Source organism: Stegastes partitus, unplaced genomic scaffold (genome assembly GCF_000690725.1).
Source record: "Stegastes partitus isolate 25-593 unplaced genomic scaffold, Stegastes_partitus-1.0.2 Scaffold557, whole genome shotgun sequence".
Taxonomy (NCBI): domain Eukaryota; kingdom Metazoa; phylum Chordata; class Actinopteri; family Pomacentridae; genus Stegastes; species Stegastes partitus.
Window position 1 is genome coordinate 33,870 of NW_007578288.1, and position 23,430 is coordinate 57,299.

Genomic DNA, 23,430 nt, shown 5'->3' on the forward strand with positions numbered 1-23,430 from the left:
ATAATAAAAATGGAAAGTAGTGCGGCGTAATGCTGATGTTTTGCAAAACAGGTTTATTTTAACCATCCACAAACCCACTATTTAAAAATAATATTCCTACAAAAGCCACTACTCATTTCACAATATTCATAATAAAATACAGTTACTTCAAGTCTTCTGACTTCAGCTGTCTTGAGACGCCTCCAGCGGACCGTGACACTGTCTGACTCCCAGCTGGATTTAAGCCCAGTGCAGGTTTCACGTCTGTCCACAGGATGTCTGACAAGGCTCCGGTTGAAGGAAATGCTTGGAGATGAAACACAATATATGCACCACGTCAAATCAGAGGAAAGGCTCTTAAGACTTTAACAGCTTTCCTACAGTTACTGTGCAGGACACACGTACAGTCAGAGGTCAGGCACTACAATACTGAGGAGTGTTTCCAGCGGATATTCACACATAGTAGGTGCTACAATCATCTTTATGACGACGATCTTCATCAGGACTGTGCCGTGAGTACACACTGTACACGTGATAAATAAAACGCGCGACAGAACAAGCACGTAACCTGTCAGTGATCCCACTTTGTATTTTACACAATGAACCCATAAAAGCAGATGAATATTAGTCCTGCAGGTAACCTCGAGTTGCAAAGCTGTAAACAATTCTTTTCTGAATTATTTAATAGTTCATAAAACAATCTTTTGTTTTTGTTTTTTTTTAAAGCTTTGTGCTGTTTTCTGCCTTTTCTTAGAAAAGATTGAAACATAAATAGTTGAGAAAATAAATACACACACATACGCACACACACACACAAAGCTATACCATAGTAATAACGATAAAAATAAAAAAAGTAAATGATGTATCTACAACGGAAATCTCTGATTCCCAAATACAATATTGAGTCAGGAGTCAGTGCATTTTGATAAAGAATAGTATTGCACTTGAAGATACAAATCCACAAAGTGTTCTTTTTTATTTTTTTTCTTCACCACCACGCCGACCAGGAGCTCGTCCCTAAACGCCGCACATCAGTGGTATTTTAACTCTGTATTGATTCGGTGTCAAAGGTTAAGGGAAGGCCTCCGACAACACAGAAGTCTGATATGTAGAGAGCAGCGTCCACGCTGGGAACGTTTACTGCAGCAGCTCCGTCCATCGTTTGTCAAAGAATCTCCTCATGCTGTGGCCGGCTCGTCCGATTTCAGAGTCATCTTCATTAAATCTTTCACAGTTGTCAAAAACCAGGTTCACGTCAATGATGAAGGTCTCCAAGTTTAAGTACCTGCAAGCATTAGAAATAGTTTTAATTACTGAGCAGAAGCCAAATCAAAAATTAGAAATAACACAAACACATAAATACATCAAAACATGTTCTTGAAAACCAGCACTGTGACAGTGACACTTACTGGTTGTTGCTGAGCTTTTCCTTGATGGTGGAGAAGTCCATGGGTTTCTTTATAACTTTTCTGTATCCGGGGACGACTTTGTGGTTGACCGGTGTGAGGAAGGGCCAAGCATCTCTATGGGACTCCAGCTCGGCCAAAAGCACTCTGGGAGGAAACAAACGGCAAACAAAGCTCAGCCTCTTGCACTGGAAATATAACATGATTTAATTTAAATACAGTTTCACCTGTTTGAGAACAAAACATGATCAGATTCTGATTTTAGATCTGATGTGAAGCATAAAAATAGTTGGAAAATGTACCACCAGAGCTTAAAAAAAATGTTTAGTTTTTTTTTTTTTTTTTTAAATAATGAAAAGAGGTCAATTCAATGCTGCTTGCATGTGTTTAGTATGCACTCGTACATACCGGCACGTTGCCAAGCCGTTTTTGTCGTCCTTGGCTGTTTTGGCTTTCTTTGCACAGGGGACAGGGCTGTCATACTTGGCCTGGCAGCTGGGTGGGCTGTCGTCTCCTTTCCTCTTTTTGAACTCCTTGGTACCTTTCTTTGGCATGCTGTTGCTGCTGGCATGCTCCTCACTGATGAGCTCTCCTACCACAGATGGCTTACTATTTCGTTTTACCTCAGTGCTTTTCTTTCCTCCTCCAGCTGTTCGGCTCTGTTGATTCCTACTCCGAGGGGATTGACCACTTTCCTGAATGACAGAACGCACATATGACAGTAGACACACACAAAACACGCCATTTATCCGACTCTCTATGTGTTGCTCTGAAAGATGGACCGATACAGAGTAATAGAGAAGTATAAAGAGAAAAGAATATCTGCTCTGTGGTCAGTTGATGTACCTTTGCTACACAGGTAGGACAGAACCAGTCTCCATCAGGTACTGTCGTAATCTTCGGTTTATGGCAGTAAGTGTGGCAGCCTTTGTCACAGCTGTCACAAAGTAGAAGCAGGTCCTCATTATCTCCCTTTTGACAGAGCTGGCAGTGCTGAAACACAACAAAACGGGAGAGGCAATGAGCATCCGGCTCTATGTGTAGTTCCAAATTCAACCTGAGCTACTGTCCCCCACCATAAAATGTAGTGACATGCAACTGTGTGCAAACAAATCATGAATAAATTAGTTTCATGGAAGCGAATGAGAAGCCACAGAGGCTAAAATACTGTTTGTCTAAAGGAGCTTCATCCTTAGTGTGAGTTATAAATGTATGATTAACATATATTAACAAATCTGTGATCAAAAAAAGAATCAGATGACACCAACCACTTTCATGATGGCTCGTTCCCAGGCGATGGACTTCTGCAGCTGCTCAATGCAGAGCGACAGCTGAGCTGAGCTGCGGACCTGACTTAGCGCTTTACGGAACAGCCTCATCCCAGGAGCAACCTCCTCCTCGCTGCTTCAAGGTCACAGAAAGTCAGAGTGCATTTAAAGTGCATGACAACAAGTCGGTTTGACACAGAAGGTGTTCATATTTTCTCCCGTGTGATGCACCGTGCACAGTTACACACTACTGCTAATAAAAACACAGGTGCAGTGATGTTATCCAGTCTGATCTGAAAGCTTGGATTTAGGAATCTCTTGAGGTACCTTCGCTCAATGTTCCTCTCCAGCTGTGCCAGCCTGGTCACTGCGATGTCAAGAGGGTTGTTGAGCCGCCGCTGCACCACGGAGCCAGGGAGGTCCTCGTGACTAGTTTCTCTATGACCCTTGTTTTCCAGAGCTGGGGAAGAGAAGAGCTTGTGCTCATGATAGACCAGATCTTTGCTGTCTGACTGGGGCTCAGGGTGCATCCAACCCTGAGGGAGAATCAGAGAAATATGTCCATCACAACACAATATTTAATGACGCACTCATCAACTTAGAGACAACCTTAAAGCTATTAAAGCACATACTAAAGAATTCAATTCCATCTGGAAACACCTGTGGTTTCTCTATGTGCGCTGTAAACAGATGAGAGTACAGGATGTTTATTTGCCGCTACCTTGACCTGCAGGCTGGCAGAGATGACTTTCCTCTCCAGAGCTTCAACCTGCTGCAGCAGGCTAATGTCCACCTCCATGGCCTGCTCCTCAACACACCAGCTCTCCACCGTGTCCTCGCTTACCTCCTGCTTCTCCAGCTCTCTTACATCGATTGCTGCCACAACAGACACATTAAAACATTACAGCAGACAACTGACCACCGAAAGCAGTTCATTTATATATTCAGATGTGGCAAATCAGTCAACAACTCAAAGAACAATACTGTTGTTTGTTTATAATTGCAAGTTAAAGAGAACAGAGGAAATGTGAACGAACCATCCTTAGTGTTGGCACATAGCTGGGTCATATGCTCCATATGCTTTTGGATCTGTTTCTGCAAGACCTTCTCTCTGATCCCTCGGCTATTGAGGGTCTTAACCAAACTGTGCAGGTTCTCCAAGTCTGACACTCTCCACCAGCCATGGAGCATCTCTGCCAACACATGCATGCACATATTTAGGTACTATTGTCACTATATTTTTAATTTTAGCAAAATAGGGAAGTTGCTTCTAATCCAATTGTTGCATAGCGGCAGAATACTATTCTTACCCTCTGGGATGGGCTGAGGACAAGGGTAGTCCTGGGTCTTGGCCAGCTCCACAGCAGGGAATGAGACACCAGTTAACTTGTCACTCTGTGGCTCTGGGGTCTCACTCTTGTTGACAGCGTTGTTATTTGCCAGAAAGAGGACCTTGTTTGCTTTACCCTCTGCGAGCTGGGTGGCTAGATCCAGCAAGGGGGTTAGAGGAGTGCCAGAGAAGGGCTGGCTGGGAGTTGCTGCCGAGCCGAACACGTCACACAGTGTTGGTCTGCTTTGATGAGTGCCAGGCTTTCCTTGCTGAGAGAAAACATACATTTCTTAATTATGATCAGATACCATGTGTACAATGTTTAAGGCAGCTGAAAGAAAGAGTTTGTCCGACACAGGAAAACGGTTGTGCCATATGGACTAATTCTAATTCATGTCAGTGCTCCAGAAAGCACAACTTCATCTTTGTAACCGAGATGGAGATAGCATTATTGTTATCCACCAACCTGAAGGATAGGTGATTGCATGTTATTGATCCCAGCAGTCGTGTTGTAGCTTGCTGTATCTAGGGGATTAGGGGAGCAGAAGGAGGGGGATTTGGCCCTGATGGGTTGTGGAGAAGAGGAGGAAGCCGGGGGACTGGAGCCAGAGGTCACCGAGGACTCATCGCAAGGAGAGCGAGGCAGCAGGCTGAACCACTGGTTGCTTTTTTCAGTCAGTATCTTGGACAGCTGGTCGTAATGAAGGCTGGATTGAGGACTGCAGGTCATCCAGAAGCTGTTTTTGAGCTGGGAAGCGCTGAGCAGAGACGGTACCGAAGAATCTGCTTTATCTGTCAGTCCCTGCTGAGTAGTGACTGTCTTTGAGGTAGGATATGAGGGATAAGTTGCAGCGGTAGAAACTTCAGCAGAATTGCTGTTTTGAGTATTTAAGTCTGAATCTTGAGCCATTTTGGCCACTTCAAGGAGTTTGCTGAGTTTAGATAAAGAGCCGGGCTTTTGGAGGAAGAGATTGTCTTTGCCCTGATGGCTCTCTGGCGTGTTTATACCGCCGTCTGTGTTCGGTGCTGAGCTGGAGACCGCCGGCTTCATGGTCTCTTCAAGCTGCTCCTCTTTCACCCTGATCACCTGAGCAGCCCACTGTCTTTTCCTCTCCTTCTCCACCTCGTCACATCCTGAGTCACATGAAAGTAAAGTCAGCTGTGGCACAGTGGACCAAAAAAAACGTGCACATTTCTGATCTTGTACACGTTTAATAAAAGGACAAAACTGGAGACAAATTGTGTCATGGGTTTTGCTTTGCACCTTCACCACTCTCCATGCCTTCGACAAAGATGCCGCCACACTGTGGAAGGACCCAGTAACGCCTCCTGTATCGGTCTTGACCAATCATCACGGAGCGCAGCGAGTGCGACGAGTCAAACAGCTTCTGTCTGATTTGACTCTGTTGCTGCAGTGACAGAAAGTACATAAAATTGAACTATGAATCCATTTATGAGGAAATCATGAGAGAAAACGGTCTCGCGGGGTTTAATTTACCTTGTATGTTCTCTCAATCTGTTTCTCCAGCTCCTCGATGCTGGCTGAGTGTACACTGTCATCCTAGAGGAACAGATCTCATTACTGTGAGGCCAGCGGACCGGCTGACATTTACTATAACAAACACTGATTTCGCCAGTGGCTCCTGTGAAAGCATTACGCTGCTGCTACTGACCTCTTCTTCACATATCTCTGCTTTCTTCCCTTTCTTTCCCCCCGGTTCTTCCTCCTCGTCTTCGTCGTCGTCTCCTTGGTCCTCGCTGTCGTCGTCGTCGTCCTCTTCCTCCTCACTGTCCCCTTCTTTCCTCTTGCATTTGTTTCTGATGGTGGGGATGATAAAGGTGTGGTTGTCCTCGCCTGCCACACTGCTGTCTCTCTTGCCTGTCTTCTTGGAATGGATGCTCCTCAGTCTTTGCAAACAAAAGAAAAAGAAATGTATGGAAGCATTTTTGTGCTTTTGACTCATTTGCGAACACAAAATATCAACGCACAGAATTTTTCAATAACAGCTTGTATACTCACTTGCGAAGCTTTCCCTCGACAACCCACTTATCCTTCCTCAGGTTGGTCATATAATCTATGTTTTTGTCGATCTCGCTGAAAAAACATCGGACGTTATTGAAACCGGCATTTCTGTGACCTTTTTGTACAACGAGAAGAGCAAGAGGTGGTTTCAGCGCATTGCAGCGTGCGGCAGACGCGTTTCAAAGTGTAGCGCCGATGAAAAATTGATGATGCGTAGTTTGATGCAACCTTGTGAAACTGTCTATCAGATCATGATTTGTCATATTCCTTTTCATACTTCAGTTACTCTATTACAACTGAAGGATGCATGAATAAAACAAGCCCGTATGTTCCACATTCAGGCGCAGAGATTAATTTGTTCACTTCAGGCACACGAGGAACACTCATCTATATTGTGCGCTGAAAACGCCTTTCACAAGCCGACAATATATCATATCATTTGAAAAAAACAAACCTATCAAAGCCTGAAAATGATTTATTGTAGTGGTAGGCTATTTGCTATCAAAAGCCAATTAATGTGACTATTTTTGAAAACCGGGCCGACTTTGATTGTCACATGGGGGTGAATAGATGATATGAGTGTCAGAAGGAGTTCTCACCTGATCACAGCCTTACTACAGCAGAGCTCATTAACCAGGAATGCCAGAATGGAGGCCTTCTGTGACGGAGTGTGGGCCTGAAAAGCTTTAGTCCTGAGGCTGGCGGCCAGAGCAGCCACCTCCGTCTGCTCAGAGTGTCCCTCCATGTAGATTTGCAGGATCTCGGACGCGTTGTCTCGGTTGATCTCCACGTTAGTCAAGTGGTCCCCCAAGCTGGTTTTGCTCTAAAAAAAAACAAAACAAAAAAACGTGCGTGTCAAAAATGTATTTCAGTCACAGTGTTTATCAAACTGCGACGCTCAAACAAGAATTCGTATTTATGTACTGTAACCTTAAGCAATTAGTCACAATTGATGGCTGGCAGAGAACTGTCCTTTGGAGCAATTATCTCTTCATGACGCTAAGTGCTCGAATGTCCCCCAGGATGTGTCACATCTAGGATGTGCGGATTATGAGAGATGCTCGATGTTTAGCTGGGCTATTGTATGTATATCTCTCTCTCGCTGTGTACACAACAGTCTGAGACAACCTCTTACAAGGAAAATTATGTAAAATCACATAAAAGCATGATTACACCCTGCAGCACACCGATGAGGTATGACCTTGGGGGATGAATTAAAATTATGGTTTAAGATGTCTAAGAGCTCTTAACAAGGATATCCTTGTAAACAGAATCTTCGTTTAGATCCCCAGAGCTGCAGAACTGAGCCAACTATCATCTGTGTCTCACTGGAGGACGGTGCCTACACATCTCCTTATATATACATAAAGCACTACCCTATATCTCTGCTGTCAGTTCTTCCTTAAAAATCTTGAATTACACTTTTGTTTTTTGCAACTGGTAATACAGTGACTAAAGCAGTGGAAAGTATTTAATATGTTTTATGGGCACAGAGCAGCATTTGTGTGTCAGTCAGTGTATTTGTTCCATCTCAAATCATCAGAGGTCTTCTGCCTGAACATCTCTGATTTGCTTAAAACTTTATCATAAACTATAGATATATAAAATGATGTCTGTGAAATTTTAGACCGATATATCAAGTATGTTTTAAGATGTTTGTGTTTTTTCAACTGCCTGTTGCCCACCTTACAGCACATTTTTTCACATATTGAAAATGAAAGCTGTGTTTGGATGAAAATATCTCAGCAACTATTGAAGATAAAAAATTTCAGTTATTTCTCATCATGTTGTTGATTCAGAATCTGCAATATGTAGAACAAGTAGATGAAATAAAATCAGATTATGGGTGAGTTAAAATATTTTTAAAAAATTTAAGTCATCATGAGAAGACGAGCAGACTTTAACAGAAAAGTTGTAAAGCAGACATAAGCCAGTGATGTTTTCTGAACCATACGTAGTTGCATGTCACAAAATTAGACGACAAAACTCATTGAATACTTTGATGAAGGTTATTTTGACTGAACTTATTGAGCCGGTGTGACAAGTTGTACTACAAAAACAAATATGTTGCTACATGGCTTAACCAGTAGATGAGAGTTCCAGAGGTACAACATTATTCTCCAAATATAACTATATATATATTTTTCATTTTCTAACCTTACTTTGTAGGTATAAACCTTGGTTTGGAGGGGACTTGTCATGCAGTTTTGTGTAATTTCTTTCGAAATTATCAATGTTTTGGGTTATTGGAATGACACCAGCATCATGTAACCAGGACCTGTGTGTGTAATTTCCAGTAGAGAAAGCATTTACAACCCAACAACTGTACAAATACAACACACACATTGACAGTCTCTCACCTTGTGCCCTGCAGGTATACCAGGATCACACACAGCTGCAGACAGCATGCTCACCAGCAGGTCCTGCACTTTGCCCACACTGCGCCCGGTGTTGAGCAGCCCCTCCTGAAGGTCGCCTACCGTGAGCATGTTGGAATTGAACTCCAATCCCAGGACCTTTCCAAAGCTGTGCAGGAACTGCAACACCATCAGGCAGTCAGAGAAGGTGTTTCCTGACAAGACCAGACCAGGAATACGGGACAAATCTGGAAGTGGCTGGAGAGAAATACAAATGTGTTATATTTTTGTAATCTTTTTTATAACTAGTGCCCTCCAAATCCCTAAGAAACAGATGTTGCACTGATGATATGAGCCCTTCTTACAACATTACTACACTTTATTATAGCTTTTAATAAAGTATAACGTACACAGGCCCGCATTTTCTACAGCGCAGGAGTTATTTTTCCAGATTAGATAGTACTGATAATGAAATTGTAGGAATACAAACCCCTTCTTTTTACCAGTATCTGATCTCTGCTTGGTGCCATGTCATTAATATCCACTTGGTGGCAGTGTTTTGACCTACACCTGCATCCTTTTTAATCAGTTCCAGATGCTTTCAGTGGTATTAAGCATCTATTTTGGTATCGATAGTGAAACAATGAAACCACGAATTTACCAAAAGCCATTCTAATCATCACGTATGCAGCTTTTACAGTGATTATGCTGGTTGATTTGTGTGTTTTCTTTCTTTTTTTTTTTTTTAAACACCCAGACTGGTGGTAAATCCAATCTTTCCACTTACATTTACTCCACAGATGGACGCTATCCATGGTGACAAACATGAAGTCTCATTTCCAACAGCTAGAGGGTGTGAATACCTTGTGATCTGCTAAGCACATGTCTTCATTTGGTTTCTTCAGCTCCTTTGCTTTTTCCAGCTCCAGTCTTCTGAGCTCCAGTTTCCTCTCCTTGTTCAACCGTTTCTCATCCTTCTTTTCTTTCTTCAGGCGCTCTCTCTCCTACAGAAAAGTTTAACAGCATACATTAATAATGACACTGCTGTGGACGGTCATCAGAACGGTCCCAGTCAGGTATAATACATTATTTTTACGGAGGATTGGCACAAAAAAAAAAACACAATCAAACCTCAGTTGTGTTGCATAATCAAAAGCTGCATCTACAAACCAATTTAAAAAGGTTGCTGTACTGTTTCATAGTATACTGTCCAATAAACAGCAGCCCAATAAAACAAAATCAAGATGTGCATCTAATATTATCAAACATTGCACATCCATTTCATAGACAGCTTGTCTGCATTTTAAATTAAGAGGACTTTACGTCATATCTGATATTTTACCCCTCCTAACTCTTTAAAAATATACTTCGAAACTGTATCAAAAATGTATTTAATTAATGCTTTATTCCCCAGATGACGTCAACTTGAACTTTTAAAAATGCAAATTTCACTTTATTTCAATCTCTGCTTCATTTGGCTCACAGCATTCACACATTCTCTCATCTTCAGTCACACCTGTGTGTCTTCCAGCTTCAACATTTAGCGGAAATAAACCACATCTCATCTGTGCACAGGGGGATCTCTCATATATATTCACATGTAATCATTCTAAACTGAACAGTAATCCACTCTCTTGTGATAAATCTAATACTTCAATGTCATATACTGTACACATTGTGCTTTGTCTTCTCACAGCTGCACTTTTACATGACTTTGCTGAGAACATGAGCAGTAAAACAGAATAAGAGAGGACAGGATGAGCTTTAATGACCCACCTCTGCCTTCTTGCGGGCCTCCACGGCCTTCATGAGTATCATGTGCTGCCTGCGTCTTTCTCTCTCCTGGCAGAGCACAGACACAAAGTTTAATTCTATTCACACTATTTTTTCTTTTAAGAAAAATTAAATGCAACTTACAATGTGAACCACATGACATGCACAGTGCAAGAATAAGTGTAGGTCACTGCTCGTCACAGTCAGTATGTTGACGGTGTTCAACAACAAAAAAAAAAAAAACAACAACACGATGATGAACAAGAAGCAAATGAGGGTAGTGATGCATACACGAAGCATAAGCTCAAAGTTAGAGACGGCCATTACAGTATTAATCTGAACGTGCTGGCAAGAGGCAGACTGAAAGCTAGTATTGGCTGAGAGGTTTACTACGATAAGCAGCAGATATTGTGTTACAGCGACAAGTAAAATACTGAACATCATAGGACATAAAACATCCTGGAGATTATGTACTAATATAAAACACTTTTAATGTATTTACACACAAATGCACAAAAGGAGTTCTCTGGAATCAAGGTATGTTTTTAACCTATTGAGCAGATAATGGATGCAGACATATGCAGTGCGCTGTTCTGAAGAAGACATGCAGAGGGGCGTTGAATGACTGTAGCCGGTGTCTACGTTTTCACTCATCGCTATGATGGCGGCAACCACTCAGCACAACACAGTCACAATATGCTGTTAAACGTACAGAAACAAACATACTCGTACCATATCTAGTCTATGCCTCTCCAACTCCTGGTAAAAAGAGTTGGCAAAGTATTAAGAAATAGAAAAAAATCACATATAAAAATTCAATGCAAGAAACATTGGAACTTGAAAGGATAAATTGTGCTAATGACGATTATTTAGAGACCATCTTAAAGAATTCAGATCGCGGTCGTGGGCGAGATACCTACTTGGTGCTTTAGTATGACAGCTTGCAGTCGTCGCATCTCCTTCTCCTTCACAAAGACAATTATTGAGTTAGAAACAAAAACATATGCACATTTACAATATTTAGAATTGGCAAAGGCAGGCTTTCTTATCTTATCAAACCACATCATGCTAAACTTCAAGCCCTATGAGCTTTATTAGTCAACCTGAAGTGAAAATGTAAACATCCTCATGGGTGATCCTGCATTTTTTTAATTACAGGGACCAACTAACCCGAGATAAATCTCTTTAACGCTGACAAGCTTTACAATAGAGCGGAAACGCTGCTCTACAAAGATGTGGGACATCCTGAACAACCGATAGAGACCGAGAATGGAAGCAACAGTGGCCAAAACAATACAAAACATCTGCGCATAAATCTCATGACACTCACCTTGTTTCGTTTCTCAGCCTCCAGTATTTTGGCATTGGCTGCTGCTTCTTTTTTCTTTCTTTTTGCCTGTGTGTGAAAAACAGGTCTTGAGGTCACGCCGCAGTGAAGCTCTCAGAGAATTGGTGAAGGACTTTTTTACTAATACTATATATAAACATACGATATTGACAGATTCTTTTTTTATAATTAAAAAAAACATTACGTGACAATAATATATTGTTGGAAAAAAATATTAAAAGTATAAAATATACATACATTTGAGCTGTAATAAAATAAATACGTATTCAGTGTATGTTTGCTGGACGGCTATTTTTAAATCTGTGGCTCTCTCACTATTTTGAATCTAACATTCTGAAATCTTGAGCAATGATATAATTATTTCCTCCCATTAACACCAAAAGACAAAATGGCTGCAGTTATTATGAAACACCAGCAGGCAGTGAGAATAAATTAAGCAAAATTTCTATCAGTAATTATAGCCCCAACGAAATCCTGTTAAGAGCCACTTGCCAAGCGTGTCAGCTGAAATTTGATTTATAAAGGCTAAAATACTTCACAGCTTATATTAGTGAGGGAATGCAAAATAGGTATTTCACCTAGCCGTGGTAAACTCTGGGCCACCTCTTACATAATGAAATACTGTATTTTGTATTAAGCTCCAACACGGTCTGAGGAGATTTTCATATTCAATGGCACTTCTGCAAAAAACCAATTAGGCATTAGTCACATGTACTGACTAAAAGTGGGGCCACATAATTTAGGAATAGCCTTTGGTTGTTTTTTTAAATCCTATCAACAGCAGAAAGGAAGTGTTTTAAAATGTTTCTGCAATAACTTTCAGGACGAACCTCGAGAATTTGCTGTGCACGGAGTTCTTTCTCCATACGAATTTGCTGAATGCGCTTGATCTTCTCCTGGTAAAAGGATGAGGGCAAGATCAAATGAATTAACTGTTAAGTCATGCATGTTATAGAGTGGTGGTGGAGGTGGAGGGGGGCGTGGGAGGGAGCAGGATGTGGGGTGAAGAAGTAAAGCGGGTCTATGCAGATGAGGAAGGTGCAGCATTTTGAGGAACAGCAACTTTCTTGTAAAGTTTTCAAAGCAATTCAACTGTGCTTAAAACCTTTTCACCTTAAAACCCTCGGCGTGAACCGAGCAGCTGCAGACGGTTAAAAAAAAAGCTCTGCGCGGAAAACTAAACAATGCGTGGAATGGAAAATCCGTACTTGCTGTTTAAGAAACTTCATCTGCTCCCTCTTTTTCCGCCGCTCCTCGGCAGCCATTATTGCTGGAAACACAAACAAATTAGGCTCGCACACAGCACATCGTGTAGTGTGAGAGAGGAGTCCGTCTAGAGAGCGGCTGTTTACCTTGTTGCTTCCTCGCCTCCTTGGCTGCTTGTGCCATGGCCTGCTTCTCCAGCTTTCTCATCATTTTGATCTGAGCTGCCTGTCGAGCTATTTCTGCAACATGATGAGATAGAAAACGTGAAATCACAGACCCTACTGAGTTAGAAACTTTATTAAAAAACTGACCAACAGATACTCCCCAAATCCCTCCAAATCCCTCCAGAGAAGCTGCCTGGATTTGTTGTGACAAGTTAATGTTTTAATATCTATGTGAAGAGTGCAAAATGCTATTGCAGCCCCTAAGAGCGAAAAATCAAGTTGAGAAAAGCGCCTCTCGGGCCTCACGGTTGCAGAAATAATCCTCACAGGTTGATTTGGAGGTGCTGACACAAAATATTCACCACTAATATTTTAGATTTCTCATTTGTCTTAACAATATCATGCTGGAGTTCCTGGCTTTCCCTGGTTAGGCTAATGTAAAAATGAAAAGATCCACATTTTATGGAAACATACAGAACACTAGGAGGTGATAACAAAGATTAACCGAGGTAAAGACAATCTCTTCTGACGAGAAGTACAGCAGAGCAAAGAAATTACACAGCAGACAAGCAAGGGCACAGACTGAGAGTCAGGGGTTTGTCGGACATTTGGCAGCTGCACAAGACAGCAGGTCTGATATTAAAGATAGCTGAGCGTGTTTTTTTTACAATTAAACTCTGCTGTAGCTGAGCTGAAAATACGTTGTGTGTGATATCACATATATCCAGGTGGCCAATTACCCTCATTTAAAAAAATAAATGCAACAAACCACAATGTGCAAATGACAGGTACAATATGAAGCCAAAAGCTGCCGGCGTTTTAAGTTGGACTTTAAACAGGTGCCGCTGATTCTGAGCTATAAACTGACCTTGAGCCTCCAGTTTACGCTGCAACTTGGCATCGCTGACGTCCTGGAAGTTATTTTCACCAACATTTAGAGGGTAAGACTTCCACTGTCTGGATACGGCGCCGTCACCGGTCAGCTGGTGCTCGGACTTTGTGCGGCGGCTTCGCCTCCCGTCCATCGCTATGATAGTGGGGGCGATCTCATCCTCAGCCAGCGAGAACCACTGTAACCCCTGGGTAATTTAAAGTACACGGAAGAGGGGTTAAAATAAGCAAATAAATACAAATTACTAGTTTAGCTTTGGGCTCCATTAGAGCGTAGGTGTAACAGCTTCATTTCTCTAAGTAAACAGTCTTAAAAACAACCACATATCTCTTGTTTGTACTATTTTATTTAAAGGTTCATATGACAACAGTTGTGTTTTGGAGGTCGTGGGAGATCCTGCCTCTTAAAAACACAAATAAATATGTCGCAACATTTACCTTTGGTCCTTCTCTGGCTTCATAGAAGTCGCCAACTTTAATTTTTGTACTAAAGCTGAAGTTGTCCCGAGTGATTTCAGTTATCCCATTCCTGACAAGGTACTGCAGATAAAAGAATAATTAAAGCATAGATGGGAACCAGAAGCCATATTCAGTGATCAACTACCAAAAGGCAATTACATAATGCTTCAGTTGTGCAATTAAAATCATTAAATTCCTTACATCTACAAATGGCTGACTTACCTTCATCACATCAGGGTACTGACGCAGCTTTTTCCCACACGGGGCAAAGTAAGCCACCTCCCCTTGTAGACGGCCCGCCACAGTCCTGATACGGGTCTCTCTCTGCCACCTGAACAAAGAAATTGAAAACGAAGTACAACATGCGTATTATGAAACCGACTGCAATCAGTGAAACCGCACTCCCAAATGGTCACAGGTCAAATGGGGCAACCACTCGGTTCCCCCTGTGGCTTATACTAAAGACCCGCAGGTTGTTCCAGACAGAACAAGGGCTGAAATATAGTCCCGTGGCCTCTACTTCCTGTGAACCTGGTGATGAAAAACATCCCTAAAAGATGAAAGGCTGTCCTCATTTAAGGCTGCAGAATTTGTGGGCAGGGAGCTGCTAATGTTGCATGTCTGTGTTGAGACTGGATGCAATTAACCCCTTGTGCTGAACTGCCGGGCCTCATTTAATTTCCTGCCCGCTGTAACCTCCTACTCAAGGAGTCCCCCAAAAGGAAGATGATTTTTTTGTGTAGTCTAATTCTAATCAGTCAGTGACAGAGATGTCATTGCACTCAAATCAGGAACTCTAAATTGTCTAAGCATGATTGCCACTTTGGTGTCAAGTTTCGTATTCAAACAGCAGCAGCAGCAGAAACTGGAGAAAAACATGACAGCTGAAAAGAAACTAGAATGACGGTTTCTTATTTATTTTTTTCCCTTTTCTTTCAGGTACTTGATAGAACCTGAACTTTAAGCAAACTGTCTGTTGTATGTAGCAAACAACACACACGTGACCATATATACTGTGACTCTCAGGCTGCTCCACAAAGCTGCAGGTGACGTTTTAGGAAAGGTCACTTTTCAGCCATCAGTGAGCTGACATTTTACTTTAACACCGACTGCATAAACACCCAACAACGGAGCAAATATGACAGAGAGAACAAATGGGACATGGTCAGACTATCAAACCTTTATCTGTTTCTTTTAATATAAAGTACGAGCACAATATCTCACCCAAACTCGAGAGGCAATCGCAGGACTCTCTCATCCGTGACCCTCCTCCTCTTCCCTGATCCTAGAAAACAGGAGAAATGACTCAGCGCTTTTCTCCTCTCTAGTGGGACCTGCACAAATCCACAAACCTGCCATGTTTACAGAAGTATCCGCTAGACAAAGCGAGGGAGGCATCCATTTTCTCCTTGTGCAACATCCTGCAAAAGCACACATGCTTGGCCCTTGTCAGGAAAATTGTTTACTATATGCAACACGTATATAAATATTAGACAAACATTATTCTGGTGTTCTGAAGAATTGTACAAAATATACACACAAAAAAACAGAGACAGGTCTGCAGCTCCTGCAACAGTTTAGTGGTTGTAGTATTAGTAATATAAAACACGATTTATTTTCCGACTGTATAAAAATTTGTAGCTGTTAAATGTTTCTTCAAGACCGCCGGCAGTAATTTATGACACACAGCCAGGGCGTGATTCTTTTATTATTCCATAGGACGACTTAATGGAACAAGACACGACTGTTTTACCATTATGACACGTCGGTATCCACCCCTATTAGTAATACAATACACTATGAGTCATCGGGTATCAGATATATAAAGCATCTGCCTGGGCTGCTGAAGCGAAAGCTGCAGGGTGTCATCAAAACAATGATGCAACCAATTTCCTGCAGTGAGCTTGTGTTAACTAAAAACTATTGAGAAATGAGTGATACATCCAAGCTTTCAGTCTGGAAAAATAAACAACCTCTATACGGAGACGAGTGGGGGGAAAAAGAAACACGATTCCGGCTTTGGGAATGATCCTGCTTTACTATCTGAGTGAAGACACTTTCCTGAAACCTGAACCACAGATCCAAGTATTAACTGTTATTGCAGCTGGGCTACGGGTGTGTTTAGTGTCTCAGAAAACAGAGATTTCCTACCTGGCATTGTTGCAAATGAGAAGCATGGGGACGGGGTGCTGTGTTTACTCGGCGCCATGGTGCTAGTGGTGGGGGTGAGTAAGCCACTGGGTTGACTCGGAGGCTTGGTAATCTGCAGGTTAAGTAGGGAGCAGTTGGCTGAGAGGGCCGGAGAGGGCTTGTGAGCAGACAACGATGCTTTAGGTGGTTTCAGAGGACTCCTCTCTGCGTCGCTATCTGCTTCTGTCTCAATGCACTCCTTGATATCATCCTCCGAGCCATCGGAGTCGCTCTCCAGATTGCTCTCCGACTCTGCGGGGGATTCCAGTGTGCCACAGAGAGACAGAAAGACCTGAATTATATCCTAATTAATATTCCTCACACATCCAAACCATACAGAGCCCTGCAAATTTCCAAATGAAACCTCAGCTTTCACACCTTGTATGAGCAATAACTTGCTATCAGTTGCATCTTTATTAAATTAAAGGAAGGTCTAGTTAAGCTAACCTGAAAGGCTACTGCCAGAATCTTCATCCTCAATATCGTCTTCATAGTTGTCGTCGTCATCGTCGTCATCATCGTAATCGTCTCCTAAGGAGTCGTCTGAGTCTTTGCTGCTGTGGATGTCAGACTCACTGCCTCTGGCCATGTCCACGGGTGGACAGGATGAGCTGCTTTTGGTAGAATTCTTTCCTGCATGCAGTATCTTGGTAGTCTTTCTTGGTTTGGGAGCAGGTCCCGATGAGGCAGATGGTTTAGGTGGGGAAGCAGAGCTGCCCGACTTCTCCTTGGTGCCAGTGCTCAAGTTGATGGGCATTGGGTAGGGAGGGCTGGTAGCTGCCAGGAGAGGCTTGCTGTTGGGGGTGCTGCTCTGGCTGCGGGGCTTAGTGATGAGGGCCAAAGGGGCATCCTGAACCGCGCTGTGGATGGCTCCGTTAGGCTGGAGGTTCAGGAACAGGTTGGTGTCACTGTGGATTGGGAGAGACAACAAACGACTGCTGAGTGTATCTGACAAACAGCTAGGTGGTGTCAGCAACAATGAACAGGAAGCTTAGTTGTGACTTTCATACCAGCTTTGGCTCGTAGGTCGCAGAGAGAAAGTCTGCTTCACAGAATCCTTGGAATTGAGGGGCTTCATAGATAAAAATGAAAAAAGAAAGGAAAACAAAGACAAAAAGGAAGTAATTACACAAACTGTCAGTCACATAACATTACTGTGGGCCGTAAATGAAGGAATTTAAGGTGTAATAAGTGACAGAGACAATGAAGAGCAGGCTCAAGCCTGTCAACAACAATGAAGAAAAACAGGCAGCTATGGAAAAATATTTTAGTGCCATTATGAGACGTTAGCTGTCATCTTGTATTTGTTGCTATTGTCATACTCTGGCAATCAAAAGCCTGCATTTAAGGTACAACCATCATACGAATTAAAACCCTCTTGTTACAGATTGCTGCATTTTCCCTCCTCTCAGAATAGTGACAATAACTGAGTCCTGTTAAAGAGGCCAGTTTCTCTCTCTTGATAACAAACATCCCAAAGCATAACAGAGCTAATTGCTTGTCAGTTTTGTGAAGTATTCCCAGTAGAGCTAAACACACTGTCACTTCACACATCATGTACTGGTCAGACGCTCAAGAAGCATAATAAAAGCCCTGATAATAGCGTATAAGCATTAATTTTCTATTGTGAAGGAACACAATGATTTGTATTTATTTCATGACAGAAACAATGATGGCCATTAAACAAAACAGGGCTGCTCCTGTTTAAGAAGATAAAACATACTCTTAAGCTTCATTGCAGTAATTTAGTTTTTCAAAACCCACTCCAGTGCAGCAGAGCGAATAAGACAAAGACTCACCTGCTTCAGCGTAAAAGTGCTCAAGTGTAATGAGCTTTCATCGGGAAGGTGTCCACTGCCTTCCTTCGTGCAGTCTACGGGCTGTGGACGCTTGCTACAGGGCATCAGAAATCTGGGTTTATTCGAGGGCTTTTTCGAGGCCAACAGTGTCAGCGGTTTGGGCGGAGAAGCGAGGGAGAGAGGTTTGAGTGAACACAGAGGTGAGGGTTTGGGTGAGGAGCACAGAGAGAGGGGCTTCTTAGGGGAACAGAGAGCAAGAGGTTTAGGAGAGGAGCAGGCGGAGCTACGAGTCGGCGAGGACAACGGACTGAAGCGCTTTGGTGAAGTTACGGTGGGCAGGTGTTTGGATGAGTTGGAGAAGGAGGTGGGGTTGGGTGAAGGCCTGGAGGGCAGAGGACAAGCCTCCCTGTGGGACTTCACTAAGAGATTGTTGCTGACTGTCAGTCCCGTGGCCTGTATGACACTGATGTGCTTCTGGCGTTCCTCCTCCGACGTGCGGGGGCTCTGGAGAAACTTTGCTGTGGACTGCGGCAGGCCAGCAGGATGAGAGTACTGCAGCTGATAGGAGGAAGTCAAAGGAACGCCGCCACAATGACTGTCTCGAGTCGTATTTCCATCATCGGCGCGAGGTCTCTTCTTTTTACTCTCGGAAGTGTTCTGTGTCAGCCGCTGAGTAGGAGGATGAGGGAAACGGGGAGAAGACAGAATGTCATGTCAGCTCCTACTGAGAGAACCTCGCAGTGGCAGCTCTGTCAGCTCGCACATACATCCAGTTTGCCACCCACCACCGAGCGTTTGACAAACCAACTAACATTTACTTAATAGGGCAGTTCTGAACTCGTCACACATTTTTTTCCACCACAAGTTTTTGTCTTAATCCTTTCAAAATGCCTTTGTGCATTTTTCTGAAAAGAAACTAAAATTATCTGAACATTTAAACATCAGTAATTCAAGATAGATGCACATACTTTGACTTTCTTCTTAACCGGACTCTCCTTCTCAGAATCAGAGTCCTCGCTGTCACTGCTCTGTTCATCCTCATCTTCGTCGTCGTCGTCCTCCTCCATGTCATCAGGATCACTGCTGCTTTCTTCACCATCGCTGGAGGTTTCTGATAAGGACCCTGATTGGCTGCCGCTCATGCTGGATGTCTCTGGCGGTCTTTTGTTGGGCTTCTTAACAAAAATGAAACGGTTAGTTAATACAGTAGAGCAGACGCAGAACGGAGCAGACAACAGCGAAGCGAGTTTCCATGAAGCAGATTGTTAAGAAACTGTTTCTAACCTTTTCCTTTGTTTTCTGGACGGTCTTCTGATGGAGCTGGTCCGGCTCGTGGCTGCGTTTTTGACTTCGACTACTGTTGGCTTGAGCTTTCTCCTTATTTCCCTTTGCTGGAAATGAAGCGGTGTTCACAGCAGAGTTCCCAGTAGGGGAGGAAGCACTGGTACCATTCGCTGCTCCATTCACACCTACAGGAACTGGCATTGGACATTTCTTTAGACAGATACTCATGAGAACAAGCAACGAGTCAAACGCATTAGGACGGCTATAAAAAAAAGATAGTAACCGAGAACAACAATAACAATTGCACTTAACAAGATGAGTTGTCTAATGGTAACGGCAGTGTTTCAAAGATATATTGGTGTCCGTACACTGCGAGGACTCATGCTGCTTGTTAGTTTATTCTTCATTTAGATGCCTTTATTATCGTCTCATAGGGCACAAATTACGGTTATGGCATCATTGTTCAGCGAGCGAGTTCTCGTTTACCTGTGGAACGTGAATCAACAGGATCGTGGCTTTTGAAGCTTGATACAAATACAGGATGCAGACCTAGAAGAGGAGGAAAGAAGGCTGTCGCTCCTCTGGTATGTGCCTCAGATGGTCGCCACCAGTCTGAGAGGAGGAACAAGACGCCGTACAGTTTGGTATAAATAGCTCCCAACAATCGAATCTTTCAGCAAAGTAGGAGCAGCACATTATCTAACTCAAAACATGGAACTTAAAAGCATTATTCACTTAATTCAACATATATTTTTGCAATTAAACTAAATCGTGGCAGAGTTTCTGTAAATATCCTCCGAAAACAGCACCTTCAGTCTAAAACTTTGATTTAAACGGTGTGTTATTCAAAATGCACACAATCATTTGTTAGATTAAATTTATAACATTAGGACCAAAACATTTTTGAGAGAAAATTGGAAAAGAAGGGACCCAGGTCTGTGCTCTTTTATCTACCCATCAAAATAAAGGTTTTACTTCCATTAACAAAATAACAAAGAAATGCACTTTGAGCTTCTTTACCTGGAAAAGCACCAAACTGAGAGTGAGCAGCCAAGGCAGACAAACCCAGACTTCCGAGGCCTCCAAACTCAGAGCGGCCTGAGTTTGATGTGTAGAGGCCAAAAGCAGGACGGCTGACTAAGTTGAGTCCGTTGGAGCTGCCAGACATGTTTAAACGTTCATCCCCCGTCATCCGCAGTGACTGACCTGAAGAACAAAACGTACGGTTTTAAGAACGCTGCAAACAATAAATCATCACTCTTTAAATCCTGCTATCTAAAGAGGTTACTCGTCTACCTGTTGATACAGAAGGACAGTACAGTAACAACAATCTATTTAACGTTTCAGGGATTAGTAACTGATTGCTAACTCATTTATGAATTACTAATTATGACACACATGACAACAATAGAGATAACTTAAGTTTGATTGATATGGTCTCAGGTGGACGATGGAAAAGTGGGTTTTCTGAACGCTTCTAAAGATGGAGTTATCTGTCGTTGCAAATTAACTCTTCGTATAACAAAAATAAAATTAAAATGGATATTTAAAAAAATAAATTCCTTTGCTTGGTGTTATACCGGTCGACCTTTTCACTGCTGACCAAAGATATATTCTGCATATTTTATTATTGGTTGCCAAGAAAAATGTAGCAGCAAACTGGAAGAATGTTAAATCACCAACTGTGGCTGAATGGAAGCAGAGGCTGAGACAGATATATCTCATGGAAAGAATGAAACCGCATCATCACAGCTGAAAATGGACCTTTTTGATTGGAGGTGGAGCACGGTCGGAAAATACCTATTAATGTGAACTATTTAGGTTGTTGAGGCTGTTATGCAAGTAATGGAAATGGACCCAGAAATGGACCCTGACACAATGTGAATTTGTCTTCTTTTCTTTTTATTATCTTATCATCTATCTATCTATCCATCTATCCATCTATCCATCCATCCATCCATCCATCCATCCATCCTGTTTGTTTATCCTTATTACCACACTGTGTAATGCATATTTGATATACATTTGCATCACATGCAGCAATATCTATGTATGTAATATGTTTTTTACCTTTTTAAAAAATCCAAAAATCTAAAAAGGTTGGTTTAAGTTACGTTTTTAAAAGCTACCCACAGGCTAAACCACTTCATAGCTTTATTTCTGAGCCAGAATTGAGAAATCCTGATGTAAAGACGTCATAGACTATTGGTGACCTAAGGTTGGAATGCATCTCTAATGCTGACACCACGCAGGGCTCTTACAAGCGACGGCAAAAATCTTCAACTGAATTTGATAGGAAACCAGCGTAAAGAGTTCATAAGTGGATTTACATGAGGCCTGGTTGACAATGCAGCAGACACATTTATAAACAAATCCACTGTACCTCCTCTAGAAGCAAAGATGACATGAAAAATGTTTCACAGAATTTTTTTAAAATAACGACTTTTCTTAAACGTAAATATGGAATCAGACACTTGCTCTTTTTTTTGTAAAAATAATAGGAGTTGCTGCTTAAAAACATTTCAAAATAAGCTCACACAGTGGGAGCAGTTAGAAGGCCTATAAAAGTATGAAAGCTTGAGTGGAATTCTGTTCAAAGAAGTGCTGCCTTCAATGGGCGTGTGATATCTTTTCTGATTCAAGCAGACGATAAGAAATCTTTGAAAAAAAACTCAATTTACTTGATACTCATAAAAGCGATGTGACTAGAGAGGTGCCAGCGTGCTTTCAGCATTTAGTGTTCAGCCCCAAATAAATTATCTGGGAAATTTCTGTGCACGTTTAGTATGGGGATGTGAAAAATGAATAATTTATAAGAATGTCTCTCTGCTCTTCATTGTGATAGCGAGAGAGAAAAAAAGAAAAAAAAAAAGAAAACACTACTTTTTGGTGCATCTTATCATGAAGGAAAAGAAAATAATTACAAACCATGGTATGTAAATTTGCACATTATTTTGTGGTCAGGGGTAATCTGACAGCTTATGCATCACCTCTGCTCGGTGGATAATGGCTTTGGCCACAATTGGTATTCAGAGAAAACAAGAGATGTTGGTGGCTGCATGCTCAGTGTGAGGCTGACAGACATGTCAAATCACAGAAGATAAACTGGAGCAAGAGGTTGTCAAAAGAAATCCACAAGGGCATACACAGCTTCTTAATTGTTGGCACTCATTAATTCAACAGCCTTTTCATTCCTATCAAAATTGTCTGCAACATATTAAGACTGGAAGGAGGTGCCTTATTGTAGTGTAAAATTTTAATTTGGTGTTTCCACAGAATGTAGGTGGATAGTTCCTCTAAACACATTTGCCTCTTTAGAGGTTTATGTAGAACTGCAGAGTAATTTTTAAAAGTCAGTCAGAATTAAGGATAAATTTACATATATTAGCAGCTACTGAAGTGAAGGTTGTTTTGTGGATTTGGAATGACTGTTGATGAGCTTTAACCTGCCTCACATCATTTTTTTAAAAAGTTTTTTCTTGGCCTATTTGCCTTTATTGTATAGGACAGATAGACAGCAAAGTAGGGGAGAAGAATGGGGGGAAGGAATTGCAGCAGAGGGCCGTGAACGGGATTCGAACCCATGGCCATTGCGTTGGGGACTATAGCCCCTGTACATGAGTCGCCAACTCAACCAGCTGAGCTTTAGCCGCAGCCCTCTCAAATCATTTTTCAACCTTGTCCAACATATGTGCAGAACAATCAAACGACTTAGCCTCGAGTCACATTTGATCTGGTGCCGCGACTTTGCTCACATTTAAGCGAGTCTGAAGTTTTCTCTGTGCATACGTACCGCAGGTGGTGAGAGGGGAGCTGCCCTCAGGACTCGGGGCTGGACTGTACTTGGCGGGGAGCGTCTGGGGCGGAGCAGGGGAGGAGCTGGTTGAGGACGAGGCCATGTGAAGGGAGGACGTTGGCGGTGACGGCGAGGCCAGCCGCTCTCCGGACTCCAT

The 23,430-nt window shown here is 42.3% G+C and overlaps 1 protein-coding gene across 1 annotated transcript; it reads right to left on the reverse strand.

Moving 5' to 3' along the window:
- Positions 1–33: 33 nt before the first annotated feature.
- On the reverse strand, positions 34–23,430 carry LOC103362122 (bromodomain adjacent to zinc finger domain protein 2B-like). The gene is made up of 37 exons (XM_008288391.1): positions 23,271–23,430; positions 20,498–20,683; positions 19,964–20,089; positions 19,478–19,671; positions 19,162–19,368; positions 18,194–18,862; positions 17,405–17,466; positions 16,842–17,302; positions 16,356–16,646; positions 15,429–15,489; positions 14,427–14,535; positions 14,184–14,285; positions 13,723–13,933; positions 12,837–12,929; positions 12,693–12,754; positions 12,315–12,380; positions 11,467–11,532; positions 11,057–11,101; positions 10,863–10,895; positions 10,140–10,205; positions 9,227–9,367; positions 8,367–8,621; positions 6,606–6,829; positions 6,004–6,078; positions 5,657–5,891; positions 5,482–5,544; positions 5,248–5,392; positions 4,450–5,117; positions 3,964–4,252; positions 3,691–3,846; positions 3,375–3,529; positions 2,981–3,189; positions 2,654–2,789; positions 2,232–2,378; positions 1,794–2,080; positions 1,389–1,532; positions 34–1,264 (listed from the first exon to the last, which is right to left on the reverse strand). The coding sequence occupies exons 1-37, from the start codon at positions 23,428–23,430 to the stop codon at positions 1,117–1,119; spliced, it is 6,747 nt and encodes a 2,248-aa protein (XP_008286613.1). The 3' UTR covers positions 34–1,116.